Below are 15571 nucleotides of genomic sequence, written 5' to 3' on the forward strand. Positions count from 1 at the left end.
CGGGAAATTTAAAAGGGAAACACTTTACATTGAATTTTGCATATGGTAATAAACCTATGATGGTGAAATCAACGACAAGAGAGTTTTCAGTGTATAATTTATCCGTCTTAACTAAAGTATTGTTTTACTTAAGTATTCCTTTATGTCGTGGCCGCCATTACAAACTTGCCTCTCAATCATACGTCGGTTTATTAATTCTCTACATAAACACGCTTGGATGCTTGGTCAAGAACTCACAGTCGAACAGCGCCGGCGAAAACAACATACCAGACGAGGAAAAGGACACGTAACACAAGGCGCCTTGTGTTACGTGTCCTTCTCTTCGTCTGGTCTGTTGTTTTCGCCGGCGCTGTTCTACTGCAATTATGAACCAACTAGCCCAAAAGTACATCTTGTCAAGAACTCACTTCAATGTAACGTCCAAAAGATTCCGCGCTTGGGTCATGCTCACACTCGGACAGGAAGTCCACCGGTTGTCCGGCTTTGAGTTTGGTCCATCTGCCTTTCATGGTGACCGAGAGAGCCCAGGTTGCGTCCATGCCTCGTGCAATCAGCTTCTCGATGGACGTTGCCGCAGTGTTCTGCGTTTGGTAAGTACATGACTCGGGATTCATGTTCTTTATAATATTATTGCGAGCGCAATCGCAGCATTTGGGCATGTTCATAAGGCATATGACAGTACACTTTAAGCGCGCAACCACACGAGGACAGAATACGTATGACACAGGCTTTGAACACTTTCGAGGCCGAAAAGATAGGCAATCTTTTCGGCCGATAGAGAAATATCTATCTAAGTTAATCGAGGCTGAAAAGATAGGTAGTTCACGTGATAAATGTGTGTCAAAGCCGTCGATAGCTCTATATTCCAAAGAATTATGTTACCTGGGTTGTCAGTGATTATATCATATTCTGCCTCCTGCGCCGGAGTCAGGTTTGGTCACGTGCGGCCTTATTCTTCTCTGCGGATCTCAATAAAGAGTGTAAGGCTCCAGCTTCCGGCACCTTCCTGGGTGGAGCCACCTGGCTGAGCCAGCGGGGCCTACAGTCGCGTTCAGCTTCGCCACTTTTGGACCGCAATAAAGTTCTCACTCACTCACTATTGGCCGCGAGATCGGGCTACAGGTGGCAGCACTGTCGCCGTGTTAGTGTGGACATAGGTGGCCGGCGGCACGCATCCAAATGCCCACAGCGATGCTTTGCTGTGAGCGATTTGAGCCAATTGTCGGCGAATACAGCGCATTGACTGCAGCCTAATGGTGATATATACGCCTTACATCGCCATACTAATGCACGACGCCGGCCTGACGTGCCTGTTACGTATGTGAGAAGCGCAATCTATTCGGTGACAGTCGTCTTTTGCACTGTGCTCGATGTTTTTTCGTGTTTTACTTGTACGTATTTAGCTTGTGTTCTGTACATACTACAATATAAATGGTGTTGTGCGATTGAGCCAATTGAGCTACAGCGGCTACAAAAAGAAAAACCTGTAATTATGCGTAATTAGTGTGTAGTTGAACTTTCTGCGCTCTGCTTTTCTGTTTGCATGAATACGTGTGCCGCTATAGAAGCACGCGGCTTGAGGTTTTTTGTTTTTACCGCTAACCGGCCTTTGCAGACGCTAGTTCACGATTTGCGGTATCACAAGTATTCCGAGATCACCAACACTTCACGAGATAGTCGCTAAATTTCTGCATTCACGCGTCGACATTTAGTTCTTCTTATGTTTAGGACGACGCAAAATGCACTATGTGATGTGTTTGAACTAGAAAGTGGCACCTACATTGCGATGATTTTCGCAAATGGACGCTATGATGATTACACCAAGCGCCATACCGATACGTGCATGCACTAACTTATTTGAGCGCATAGAAGCCTCGGAAGGCAAAATGCTTGTGTATATCGTTTTGGCATACGTACAAGCATTTCACACTGTGATAACACAACAGAATAAGCCACCCTCAGAGGATGTCCATGACGTTCACACACATGCGAACACGGTATAGCTAGCAGACGACGTAAGGAGCCATCCACACTACGGGGTTTCGCCCGCTCGCCGCAAGGTGCCGACTCTGTTAGATCTCGCGGCCAATAACGCCTGTATCGCACGTGTTTTTTTTTGTCCTCTTCTGGTTGTGCGCTTACATTTATTGGTCATTATTGCTAAGCATATACAATTTGAAGTGAAGTGAGCCTGATAAGAATGGTATCAAGACCACCTGATACGAAGCACGAATTTTCGAGCTAATATGAAAAGAGATGTTGGTGCAGATTCCACTAGGACGTTTTCAATGTTGCGCGAAAGCAGATTTTTCAGGTTGCGGCATTCCCTACAACTTATTTTCAGATGACATTGGCATGTTTTTCATAAAAGTATTACGTTGGCCGAGTTGGTGCATAGCCCAACGAAAGATTTGTGGAAGAAACTGAAGAGTGCTCGAAACAAAACAAAAAAAACGACAGGATCGGAGGTGCTATCCTGTTCCAATAACACTTTGACTTGGGCGAGTTGGCACATACTCGGAAACATGCAGCGCGACTTGGACGAAGACAGGAGACACATAAAACACAGACGAGCGCCGACTTACAACCGAGTTTATTCGCACTTCGACAGGCCTTTTTGTATGCACCAAACCAGCCTATATCAACCATTACACAGATGAGATACATAAACTACGACAAGAAAGGACACAGTGATGCTGTAGGTGAAAAGAAAACAAAAAACACACAAAAAACAACTTTTCTCATGCCTACAAGTACGAAATGCCAACATTTCTGCGCACCTATATCACACAAGGCGAACAGATTTTTTTTTTTTTTTGATGACAACACGGCACGAAGAATCACATTTCAGAAAACGCGCCCACAAAAACCAAGCCGAACACGCGCAGGGCGTGAAATATCTAATTGTCCTGGTGAAGAGTGAAGTGGTGTTTAAAAGAACAATGACCAACAAACCACGGCAAAGCATGTGAGGATGAACCACTCAAATGACAAACTAAAGATCAGAAATCGGCGTCAGTTAGTGAAACCAACAGCCTGCTTGCGCTCTTAGCGAAACCGAGCAATACAAAACCAAAGGCACACAAAATCAATAAATGATAACAACGGACTGACCAAGATAATTCAAAACAACCCGGCGCCGGGGTGACAACCACGCACTGTGAAAATTAACTATTTACCTCCTTTGTGTCATAGAAAACAAGCAAGATGAACAAATGAAAAACACGGAAAAGCAAGTGACGGCAAAACGACACGTCAAACAAAGTCATCTAAAAAGTCAACCTCAGCGTCCGTTAGTGTTACTGAAGGCGTGCTTACACACTGATCGGCAGCTTTCCTAATAAAAAACGCTTCAACAAGTTCGCGTTCTGTCCTGTCTTTGGCTATTTTCAGAAATTTAGTACCGTTGAAATTTGGTGTGCAGCCGCAACGCTTGCAGTGCTCGGCTAGAAAGCCACCAGCGTTATTGCGTACGTTAAGGTTGTGCTCTTTTGCGCACTCTTTAAAACATCTGCCCGTTTGCCCTATGTACCGGCGGCCACAGCTCATGGGAATGTCGTAAACGACATTTGCAACACATTCTGTGAACCTGTTTTTTTGTGCTGAGTCGTGCACTGGGGTAGGTAGCCCTTGCCGAATAATCATGCTGCACAATTTCGACAACTTACAAGGGGCTGGGAACACTATCTGAACATCGTGATTCAACGCCACCCTCTTGACATTGTGCGAAATTCTATGAATTTAGGGAATCACTTGTACCTGCTTCTTTTGATTCTCCCGTTCTATTCCCCCGTCAGGCCGCTTAATCTTCTGAAGCAACGACTCGGACACCTCAGATACCAGAAAAGACGGGTACCCTGCGCTGCTCAAAGGTGTTACCTGATCTTTGAAGCTTTCAGGCATGCAATGTTCACAAAATTTTCTTAGCGCAGACTGGAGAGAATTAGCGCAGACTGGAGCGCTGACTGTCTTCTTTATTTTTTCTTAATTCTCAGTTGGCGCCACAAATCTGTGCATCTTCTTTCTTGCGGTTGTTAACGTCGGGAACGGCTCTAAACACTCTACGAAAAAAGGGTGTGTGTTAATCTTTTCGGCGAGTCCAGACTTTCCCCGAGTCTGACTCTCTTTATAGGGGCACGCTGTCTTTCGGGTCTCAGGATACTTCGACGAGAGTATAGTGATCCCCTAGGAGAGTTTACGTGTCTCCTTGAAGGGTCACATGCGTGGCAAGTCAGGAAAGGTAAAGGAGTCGAAAGGCTCTTTCTTCCCTAGAGTGGAGAAGCCGAATCTCTCGACTTCTGATACCCGAGGTCGCCATCGAATTTTCGCGAAGTCTACATTTTTCTATGTGTACAGCTCTGAATGTAGGCTTTACAAGTTGTCCTAGAGAAGGCTTTATCCCACTTCCAAAAAGTTCAACGCAGCCTTCACAGAAAGCGTTCTGGCACATTAGCTTTCTTTGCATTGTGGTTCAGCGCAGTGTTTCAGACACTCGCTTTTGGAGTGTGGTAGCCAGAATTCCAAACCCAGGTCGGCCAAGAAAACTTGTTTCGTTCGAGACATATATTACATTGTACCGTTTCGTACTTTAAGCAAACAGTGAGATAACCACGTACGAATAATACCAGCATTCTACCAACCAGGTCTTTTTGTGAACTAAACTTTCATTGACTCATTGATTGATTGATTGATTGATTGATTGATTGATTATTGATTTATTGATTGATTGATTGATTGATTGACTGATTGATTCAGTCATTGATTCACTAAAGTTTGCAAGTGCCGGAGGCTGCTAACTTTAGCCAATCAATGGTTGACTGGCTGACTCTGGGCTGTCTGGTTGATTTAATTTGGGTTTGTATTGGCCTGTATGGCCTAAAATTGTCTAGTCGCTCTTGGCACGAAGTAATGGATTATACGTGTCTACTCCTACGCATCTGCCTGCGTCCTGTACATGATCCTCATTCTACTATACCCAACTGCAGGAGAAATCGCCGCAAATTTCTCTCATCAAAACCTCGACATATTTCTTGGGAAAGTCAGCTGGATTAGACCCTGTATTAAACAATGATTGAACAAACATTGCACGTGGGTTGGAGCTAACTTTCGGACCATAACTGTTCTCCTTGTTAAGTAGGACTGTCCATTGAGCGAGTCCATATGGATTCATTATGAAATGGTGACACGAAAGAAGACAGCCCAATTGAGAATGGCGTCAGCTCGTAACTTGAACCAAGTAACATGGGAAGGATGGATGAGGGCTTACCAGATACATAATGCGAGCGCAGCAGTCAGCAGGCAGAAATAGTCTGCATTCTGCTTACGCATCCCAAGTTTATTTAGCAAAGTATATTCTGGCTGCTTTAAATTAATACTATGTGAAAATTGATCAGTGCTTTGTTACTGGCACGGTGCTTTATGTCAGCGAATAATCTAGAGCTACTCAACCCACCATGGTGATCTAATGGTTACGGTGCTCGATTTCTGACCCGAAGATCGCGGGATCGAATCATTGCCGCGGCGGCTGCATTTCGATGAAGCTGAAACCTTAGTGGTTCGTGTAGTACATAGACGTAGGTGCACGTTAAAAAATACCAGATGTTCAAATTTTCCGAAGCCCTCCACTATGGCGTCCCTCCTAATTATACCGTGGTTTTGGGACGCAAAACCCTATCAAATATTATATTATTAGGAGGTATTCGTTTCAATAGGTTTCCCCGCAGGGGCGTATGCACAGCAGGCGTTCGGTGTGTAGCGACACCACGGACCCGAGCTAACGGGGGATCTCGACCCCTTCCACGCCTCGCCGTCCGTGGCTTTGCCGTGTTCGAAAAAAAGGGGGATCCTGGGGGTTGAGCCGACTTCCTCGGCGCCATTTGGAACAGGTGTCGAGCTCGTCGCACGACACTGAAGCATTCCAACCATACAAAACAAGAATCGAAAAACAAACTAGAGCGCAAATGCACAAAACACGAGGCATACAATGAATCTTCCTGCATAGCTCAGCTACAAGGATCGCTGAACTGCCGGAATAAATCCGCCCCAGGCTCCGGCCTTGTAGTATATGAAATGTCGAAACACCTGCCCTGTGAAACTCAAAAAGTCCTCCTTTCCCTGTACAATGCTGTCTCGTTTTCCGACGAGATCCCCCCGGCCTGGCAAGAAGCCATCATAATTCCGATTCTAAAACAGGGCAAGGAATCATGCTCAGTTTCTAATTACAGGCCTACAGCCCTAACAAGCTGTCTATGCAAGGCTTTCGAAAAGATAATAAACAGTCGACTCCTACACTTCCTTGAAACAAACTGTCTACTTGACCCATATCAATGTGGGTTTCGAGAAAGTAGATCCACGACTGACCAGCTGCTACGTATCGAGGTAGAAATCCGTGACGTTTTCGTCAATTGCCAATTCTTCTTTTCTGTGTTCCTCGATATGGAAATGGCCTATGATAACACATGGCGCTTTGGCATACTTCGAGACCTCTCCCATTTAGGTGTACGGGGTAGGATGTTTACCATAATCGATAGTTACTTGTGCAATCGGTCATTCCGTGATCGAGTAGGCAATGGTTTGTCCCGAACATTTGTCCATGAAACAGGAGTGCCGCAAGGTGGTGTATTGAGTTGTACACTTTTTATTATCAAAATGAGCTCCTTGCGACTGTACATCCCGCAAAACATGTTTTGTTCTACGTATGTGTGTGATGTGCAGGTTGTGTATAAGTCTTGTAATCTTGAGATGTGTGAGTGGCAAATTCAGCTTGGTTTGAACAATGTTTCCAAATAGGCAGAGGAAAACGGGTTCCGTATAAATTCACAAAAAGCACGTGCGTCTTAGTTTCCAGAAAGAGAGGCATTCATCCAGACATTGACCTGTATGGTCAACGTCTCTCTGTATATACAGAACATAAAATTCCTAGGGCCAATCTTAGACACGAAGCTGACCTTCATATCAAACATCAATTATATCAAAAACAAGCGCATAAAAACAATGAATGTTCTGAAAGTCTTGTCAGCACTACTTGGGGTAGTGATAGAAAGTGTCTGATGAGTCTGTGTAGAAGCCTCATACGCACGCGCCTAGATTACGGGGCGATAACCTATCGCTCTGCGACACCAAGCGCCTTGAAGATGCTTGAACCCGTCCATCATCTAGGCATTCGCCATTTTACGGGTACTTTTCGTACTAGCTCCGTAGAAAGCCTTTACGTTGAATTAAACGAGTAGTCGCTACACCTACAGAGGTCCTACCTATCTTTTGTATATTTCCTCAAGGTGAACGCGAACAACGAACACCCGTTACACTCTGCTTTCAATGATTTGTCCAGTTCTGTCCTGTTTGACAACCGTCCTGCCATGAGAAATCCCTACGCACTTCGTGTGAGGGGCCTAGCTAAATAAATGGGTGTGCCTCTTCTTGAACACCGTCTGGTGGCTCCCGCTGCATATCCCCCGCCGTGCAGTGGAAACTCATGAATTGCGATGTATCCTTCGTGGAAGTTACTAAGCACGCGCCTGCTGCACATATTCGTACACACTTCCTCGAACTCCAGCACAAATACACTTTTCCAGAATTCTTTACCGATGCCTCAAAGTCTCACGCTTCTGTCTCCTACGCAGCGGTTGGTCCATCCTTTTCAGATATAGGCAATCTGCACCCCAATACAAGAACCTTCACAGCAGAAGGATACGCGATATTCGCGGCCATCAAACATATTAAAGAATTAAAACTGCAAAGTGCAGTGATATACACTGATTCGCTAAGCGTGCTGAAAGCTCGGAAAACTCTTAAAAATCACAAGAACCGTGTCCTAGTCTCTGTCTACGCCATTTTATGCACGACCTACACACTCAAACAGCATGTCGTAGTGTGTTGGGTGCCAGGGCACCGCAAAATCCAAGGAGACGCGTTGGCGGACCAGCTAGCTGCTTCCGCCCACGAAAACGCTGCCGCCAATACATCCATAGCTGTCCCTTCACTTGACCTAAAACCCTTTCTTAAAAGAAAGCCCAGAGATCACTGGCAACGGTCGCGGGACAGGCAAACACAAAATAAAGTTCATCTCATCAAACCACATATCGCGTATTGGCCGCCAGTATCAAAGTCACGCCGCACAGGTGTAACGCTTACCAGGATAAGAATAGGACACACACACAGTACACACTCATACCTTTTGTCCGGCGGCGACACAGCTTTCTGTGAGAGACGTGGTGAAGCACTAACCGTGCTTAACATTTACTAGAGTGTAATGAACTACAAACTCTTAGAAAACAACACTTCCTATTACCCTAGCGACAACAATTACCTTTTCACCCATCAATGTTCAATATGTTTTTAAACATCAGTCACTGTTCGCGTTTTTTAAAGAAGTCGACAGCTTTTACTTCATATACCCAGGGAATGCGTAGCACGACCTCTGAAAAGAGGTTGCTACGGTAGCTGCATTACAGAAAGCACCTGCCTCCCTGCCTTTGGCCTCAAAGGCTTTGAAGAGGCATTTCTGCTCCCACCATATCCTCAATGTTTTATCATCACGAGCACTTGCCATTCAATCTCTATGCACATGTTTCCCGTCCGTATCATGATTTTATTACTTATATGTTTTACCCGCCCTGAGCGCGAGGAATTTTAGGCCCCTATACAGCCGCTTAACATAACCATTGTTCACATTCGCTGTCAAGTCCTGGTGCTCTTTGGCCATCAAATGGCCCTTGCTCCAATAAACATCAAAAATCTCCATCATCATCATCATTATCATTATAATCATTATCATCATCATAATCATGGTTCCAATAGGTTTTTAAAGAACATGCAATTCTTACATTAACTACTTATCTGTTCGCTTAACCGTATGTATTATGTCGAAAAAACGCGTAGTAATGAATAAAGAAATCTCTTTTCTCACCAGGTCAAATTTGTAGTTGCTGTTGGTAGTGAGCGAGCCAGGTCTCGTCAGCAAAGTTGGTGGCACTACGCGGCAGTCCTGGAAGGTGTTGTCACCCTCCACGTAGTGACTCAGGATGACCACAACGCTCGGCGTGAATATTTTCCTGCTCGCGCGTGCGAAGGAAATAATAATTAAGATGATAAGCACATGAGAAAAAAAGTGGATGATATAGCGCTTGCCATATTCACCACGAATATTGCTTCTCCTTTAGTTGATTATTTTTGACGTCAAACGACTCTATTGCGCCTGCGATTTCATTGCTTTAGATAGATAGATAGATAGATAGATAGATAGATAGATAGATAGATAGATAGATAGATAGATAGATAGATAGATAGATAGATAGATAGATAGATAGATAGATAGATAGATAGATAGATAGATAGATAGATAGATAGATAGATAGATAGATGGATGGATGGATGGATGGATGGATGGATGGATGGATGGATGGATGGATGGATGGATGGATGGATGGATGGATGGATGGAGGGATGGATGGATGGATGGATGGATGGATGGATGGATGGATGGATGGATGGATGGATGGATGGATGGATGGATGGATGGATGGATGGACGGACGGACGGACGGACGGACGGACGGATGGATGGATGGATGGATGGATGTGGCGTTTTTCTCTAAAAGAGCAAAGTGCACTTAAACTGAAACGGAGAAAAGCGCATTTATTTTGCTACTGACAATAGGGTCGGACCTGCTGCAAATTTTTTTCCAGTGTGCTCATCACATCAAAATACCTCAAATCTATATTGCGCCTAAAATTCATATAGCCCGAAATCGTCGGCATTCGAAAGTAAAATTTGGATTTGGCTCTAATAGATTGGAACATTTCACCTGTGTTTGAAATAGCTCGTAAAAGAACGCTAAATCACAACGAATTTTGCGAAAAAATTAACACAATGCTAGTGCTTCCGTCAGTGCCTTTCTTTGTTTCGTGGGCGTAATGGCGATGACTAGACTTGTAGAGCGAGTGTTCCCTCCAGGCTAAAGCAACACGCTGCCAAAACAACTGTGGACAGTGTTTTCTCGTTCTTGGCAACTAATGCGTCAGTTCTTCTCAGCTCGTTTTATGGCGAGCCGTTTCGGATCACTTCTTCCTCAAGAAATAGATTACGGCACAAAGTTTTTCTTTTAGTTGTTTTCTATTTCAAATATGCCGTTTTGGAGCGAAAGAAGGACATGCTACTGTAGCGCAAAACTCGAAAATTCACACTAAGACGCAGAGAGGAGCACGAAAAGTCGGTCTCTCTATACGTATTCGAGTCTTGCCCTGCAACACCATGTCTTTCATTAAGTAACGTGCCGCCCAAGAAAAACTTACTGTGGAACAAAAGCACAATAAGAAAGTAACTAGGACACAAACGGAACAGACTAAATACAGCTATGTTGGTTGTTTTGGTCACTTTTGTTGACGCGGCGCTGCTTAATTGATGTGGGTAAGTTTCATTAAAACGGATGCCGGAGTTGGCTCATTTTTAAATCGAAACTGCGTTTTTGAGTTCACTTAAAAATGAGGAATCGCCCCATTTTTACTACAATTTTCTTAAAGTGAAATATATATAGGCGCGATTTACGCTTACATGATATTTAGTCCAATTCGGTTTCTGAATTTGGCTCTTTTAGAGAAAAAAATACCACAGATATATTAAAAAGGAAAGGTCTTGGGTGCATAGACAAAAAGCAGGTATACTGTCCGACGGGACTGAGTGCCCAGTACGCTGCTCACAATCTGTGGACAAGCAAAGGCTGAAAGTACTGCTCAAAACATTGTGATATAATCTCCTGTTATTCTGCATGTCAGCCACAATCTCTGCACAAAACCCAAACGTTTATTTACCACCCGAAGCTTTTTTAGTGATGTTGAGAAGGACAGGTATCGAACCCACGACATTTCGCTTAGCAGCGGAACTAAGAAAACCACTTAACCAACGCACATGTTTTCCTGGAGCCTGTAAGCCAAATATACAGCGAATTCTTGGAGCTTCTAAAAAATGAATAGCTGCAGTTTCAGGAATTGCAAGAAAGCATAATTTGACCAATGCTGGTGCTCTACGTTCGTCGAACAGTCGGATACTGATTCGTACCGGACTGTTCTTGACTTGGATTTCGATAATTTTTGACCATTTTCTGAGATACTTAAACAAATCATATCTTGAGAAAAAAAAGCTGTTTAAAGAATACGGGCTGCCCTTGTCAATAACGGTCATTGCATAGAAGGATGTAGGATTGGGCGTATGGATACATGATTATGAGTACATATCAGCGCGACCGACAAGAGGCTCTGTGTCCTCCCTTCTGTCCCATCCTGGCGATTGCGCTGATACGCCATCATAATCATTGCTGCATTTCTGACGTATGCTTTGCTTTCTCGAACTAAGCTTCGTATTAGCTAGATTTTGGTGGCGGCGGCGTCATACGCGGAGAACCCTGTGCCGGCCTGGTAAAGACAAGCGGCCGCCGAAGGTGCGCCATTCACGCGCGTATTTGCATGTGCCGTTTTCCACTAAATGACGCTGTCTCGATCATGGGCTTGGTCCTGATATTTCAATTTCATCTTTTATCGATGTATCTTGCCATTTCACGTTGCCACATTTCATTGTTGCGTAGATATGAACGCATGACGTCACGAACTGGCGCCGGCGCCGGAACGTGTGCTTTTAGGCACGATGACAACTGCGTATAGACGTGCCATATCGACGTGACCGGAACCAATCAGAGTCGTTTCGCTTCCGCCGAGAATAGAAACGAAGAAACAAATAAAGAGAGAAAAGCTGGAGTACAGGCACGCCCCCGCCAAGCTTCGTTTGGCCCCATTTCCCTTATGGGCGAAGGTTCCTTATAGGCGAAGGATGTAGTTGCGCACGATTATCCTTTGCAATTATTTTAACTCCGTTACCACTGTTCATAGCGACGCGTCCTCGCGCTTTGTATTCAGCCTGTATATCGCATAACTTACGGGAATGTTTCGATGTACACGTTTTCCAAGTTGGTGTCCGGCGTTGGCACGGCGAGAACGGTGCGACATTTCTTGGGCCATGCTCTCTTCATGCTTTTCACGAAGCCGTCGACCAGCTTTAGGAAAAATCAGCAAAATGGTGAGTCCTACTGGATCTAGCGCTTAGGTTCGTGCTAAACTTTCGTCGAGACTACGAAAATGTGTACTACAGTAAAAGCACTATCAAACTAAACCCAGTTGTACAAAAATTTTTATTCGAAGAAATTTCTATTCCCCGGCAGCTGCCTGTAGGGTTCAATGTTGTTATCAAATCAAATTAGCAAAACTAACTTGGCTGCGGCCCGATTTAAGGAAGTTTTTCTCTGAAAGATGTGAGCAAACATGCCATATTTTCTTTCTACATCAGACACGTAGGGGTTCCGCTTCGAGAGGGCGCTCCAACGCTGTAGAGTTAAGACGTGTAGCCACCCTACTCACAGCCCTAGTTTTTTTAGGCGAAAGCCTTAGATGACTCATCAAATGACATCATATGACGTCACAAATCGGCAAACTTAGCGATGTTATCACGACGTCACATAAAGTGACGTAGCATGATTGTGTCATCACATGATATCGCCACTGGATCAAAGATGTGCCGATCACGGTGGTAGTGCAAAACCAGACGAGGTGCAGAAAGCTTATAATGCATCCGATGCTAGAGGCAGAGAGCTTTTGGAGAGGGTGGGGTAAGATCAACGCGTCGACTGAGAAGAACATGGCTTTCGCCTTCCAGTCGTCTTAGGTGAATCATGTGGGATCCTGTGAGTTTTTACAGCTAAAGCTGTTATGAGATCACAACAAGGGCTGTTTTTGGCGCCATAGTTGTCCGCCGCCGCCGGTGTCCGTAACCACTGTCGCGCGAAGTAAGAAAAGAAAAACGAAATCAGAAAAATATCCAGGATGGAACTAGGTTCGAACCTGGGGCCTCTGCGTGGGAGCCCAGCATTCTACATCAGCGCCATGGCGGTGCTTGAATTGCGCAGCGAGTGGGCAGTTGAATGCTTCCAATCCATTACAAAGGGTTCTGCCACAATTCATCGTCATCAGCCACAGCATCAACAAAGTGCACATAATGTCTTACATGTCCTTAGCGGCTACCACGGTTCTCCGCAGAATGACGAAAAATTGCATAGTGGCTGCTTCCCTACTTTATAAAAATTGTGATTTATAGTGTAGTGGTTTCCTTGCAGGTGCACTTGTATTGGTTGCGAAAGAAGACCATAAGGCTCCTATGATCCAATTCTTTAGGGTCTCAATTAAGGTAATTCCCCCCCCTATCTCTTTCTCACGTTAACGTATGTTATAAGGTGTGGTGGGAGAGTTAAATAACGACTGGGCGTCACACAGTTGCGAATTACGTAACTGGGGGCTCTTTTAAAGCCTCCAACCCATTACAAAGGGCTCAGCCATAATTCTTCATCGTCATCAACCGTCGCGTCAACAAATTGCACATAATGCCTTATAGATCGTACCTTGCTTCTTGTTTGTTTGTTAGCTTTTTTATTTATTAATACTGTCAACCCCAACAGGGGTTTTACAGGAGTGGTAGCAAATACAATTTTGCAAGATAACAATGTTGTGCTGCAATTCGAGCAAATGAAAAAATGACCAAGAAATACATTACAAAGCGAAGATATACAGTGAACACTGGCAGGTACCATTACGTTGTGTGCATTGCGAAAAAAAAATTAAAATTTACAAAGAGAGTGGCAAAAAAACGTCGACATCGTGCACACAAGAATAATAAATAATAAAAACAAATACTACGACGCATTTGTAACAGAGAAAATAAATGACTCTAAAGCTGCAGTAAAAGTACTGATGGAGGAAGACATGACGACTGCACCTGGTAGTTCATTCCACTCTTTAATTGCCCTTGGAAAGAAGCTGTATTTATATGTGTCATTTCGGGTGACTGGGGCTGCATGTGCAAACTGTGTCTCTGTCTAAAGCGCGAATCTGGAGAAATTACAAAGAAATCTAATAAGTTAATTTTAACCTGGTTACGAATAATGAGGAATACAAATTTTAAACGGTCATAGTTAGTTCTTAGATCTAAGGCGGGAAGGCTTGCACGATTACAAAGTTCGGAAGCAGAGTGCACGCGTTGATATGTATTAAATATGAACCTGGAAGTCATCCTTTGGATTCTGTCCACTTTATATCGGTTAGAAGCGGTGTGAGGGTCCCATAATATCTTAGCATATTCGATAATTGGTCGTACTAACATTTTGTACGCCAGACTTCACCTCAGGTGTTGCGCCATGTAATCCTCGCCTCAGGCTGCACAGAATATTAGCCTTTTTACAGGTGACGTCTATATGACTGTTACACCTCAAGTTTGAAGTAAATATTAGTCCTAATTATTTATATTCCATTACCCCTTTTAGTTCACGCGGACCAATATTGTAATGAAATTTCAAAGGTACCTTCTTTCTTGTTATACTCATGCAAACTGATTTTACGGGGTTTAAAGACATCTGCCATTCATTACACCAAAGTAACATTTTTTCTAAATTGTTGTTCAGGTCTAACTGGTCTTTAAGGATTGTGATCTTGTTATATATCACACAGTCATCTGCAAACAATCTTAATGGGACGGACAAATCTGAGGGCACGTCATTTATAAAAATAAGAAATAGAAGAGGCTCCAAAACACTGTCTTGAGGTACGCCGGAGCGAACTCGTCTGGACGCGGATTTAATTTTATTTATTTCTACATATTGCGTACGAGAATGGAGGTATGATGTGAACCATTGAGTAATATTTGAATTTCTGAACATTTCATGTACTTTGAGTTAGGGCTTGGGATGCAAGACCTTATCAAAGGCTTTGGCAAAGTCTAAGAAGATTAAATCAATCTGTTCCCGGCGGTTTATTGCCTGTGCAAGATTGTGAGCTGTAACAAGCTGCGTTACTGTAGATAAGCCCCTACGAAAAGCATGTTGCACCGGAGATAGTAAATTGTGTGTGTCTAAATAAAACATTATATGCTCAAGCAGTTTGGAGCAAGTACTCGTAAGAGAGATAACAGAATCCGCAGATCCGCAGAATGACGAGTAATGTCGTGGTGGGTGCTTCCCAGCTTCGCAATAATATGATTTGTGGCGTAGTGGGTACATTGCTAGTGTACTTCTATTAGTAGCCACAAGAGAGTTTATAACGGGATCTAGAAATGCCGCTCTTACAGCTTTCGCTGTGACTGTGCTGCGCTTTCCGCGCAGGCCTGGCGCTTTTGAGCAGGCTGCATACCGCGCCCATACAACGGACCAACAGTTGCTAGCTCTCTTACGTACATGTTGATGTTAGGGGCGGCGGTGGTTTATCGTTCCTGTAAGTGCTACCAGAGGAGCACTGCGGTGGTTGTCTTTGTTGTTTCATGGTTTACGCAAAAAACGGCGCTGATCCTCTCCTTTGGGAGGTTAAGCTCCAGATATTATTAGTGTATTATTAACACTTTCAGGAATACACTCGAATATACCCTCTAATAGGGACAGTGGTTGCCCTCTGTCGTAGCCCGATTGCTAGGTCGTCGGACGCGTAATTCGAAGGTTGAAGGTTCGGTCCCTGCCGAAGGCAAGTTGTGTGTTCGTCCACTTTTATTC

At 44.1% G+C, this 15571-nt stretch overlaps 1 protein-coding gene across 1 annotated transcript in view; it reads right to left on the minus strand.

Annotated features, from left to right (window-relative positions):
- Positions 1-15571, minus strand: part of LOC119400279 (uncharacterized) — an 85261-nt gene that overhangs the window by 33387 nt on the left and 36303 nt on the right. Inside the window, exons 3-4 of the mRNA XM_049417562.1 lie at positions 8909-9053; positions 408-581 (exon numbers count right to left, since the gene is read on the minus strand). Coding sequence (XP_049273519.1) covers positions 408-581; positions 8909-9053 — 319 coding nt within the window. The remainder of the gene's footprint in view (positions 1-407; positions 582-8908; positions 9054-15571) is intronic.

The sequence above is a fragment of the Rhipicephalus sanguineus genome, chromosome 7 (assembly GCF_013339695.2).
Source record: "Rhipicephalus sanguineus isolate Rsan-2018 chromosome 7, BIME_Rsan_1.4, whole genome shotgun sequence".
NCBI classification, from domain to species: Eukaryota; Metazoa; Arthropoda; class Arachnida; order Ixodida; family Ixodidae; genus Rhipicephalus; species Rhipicephalus sanguineus.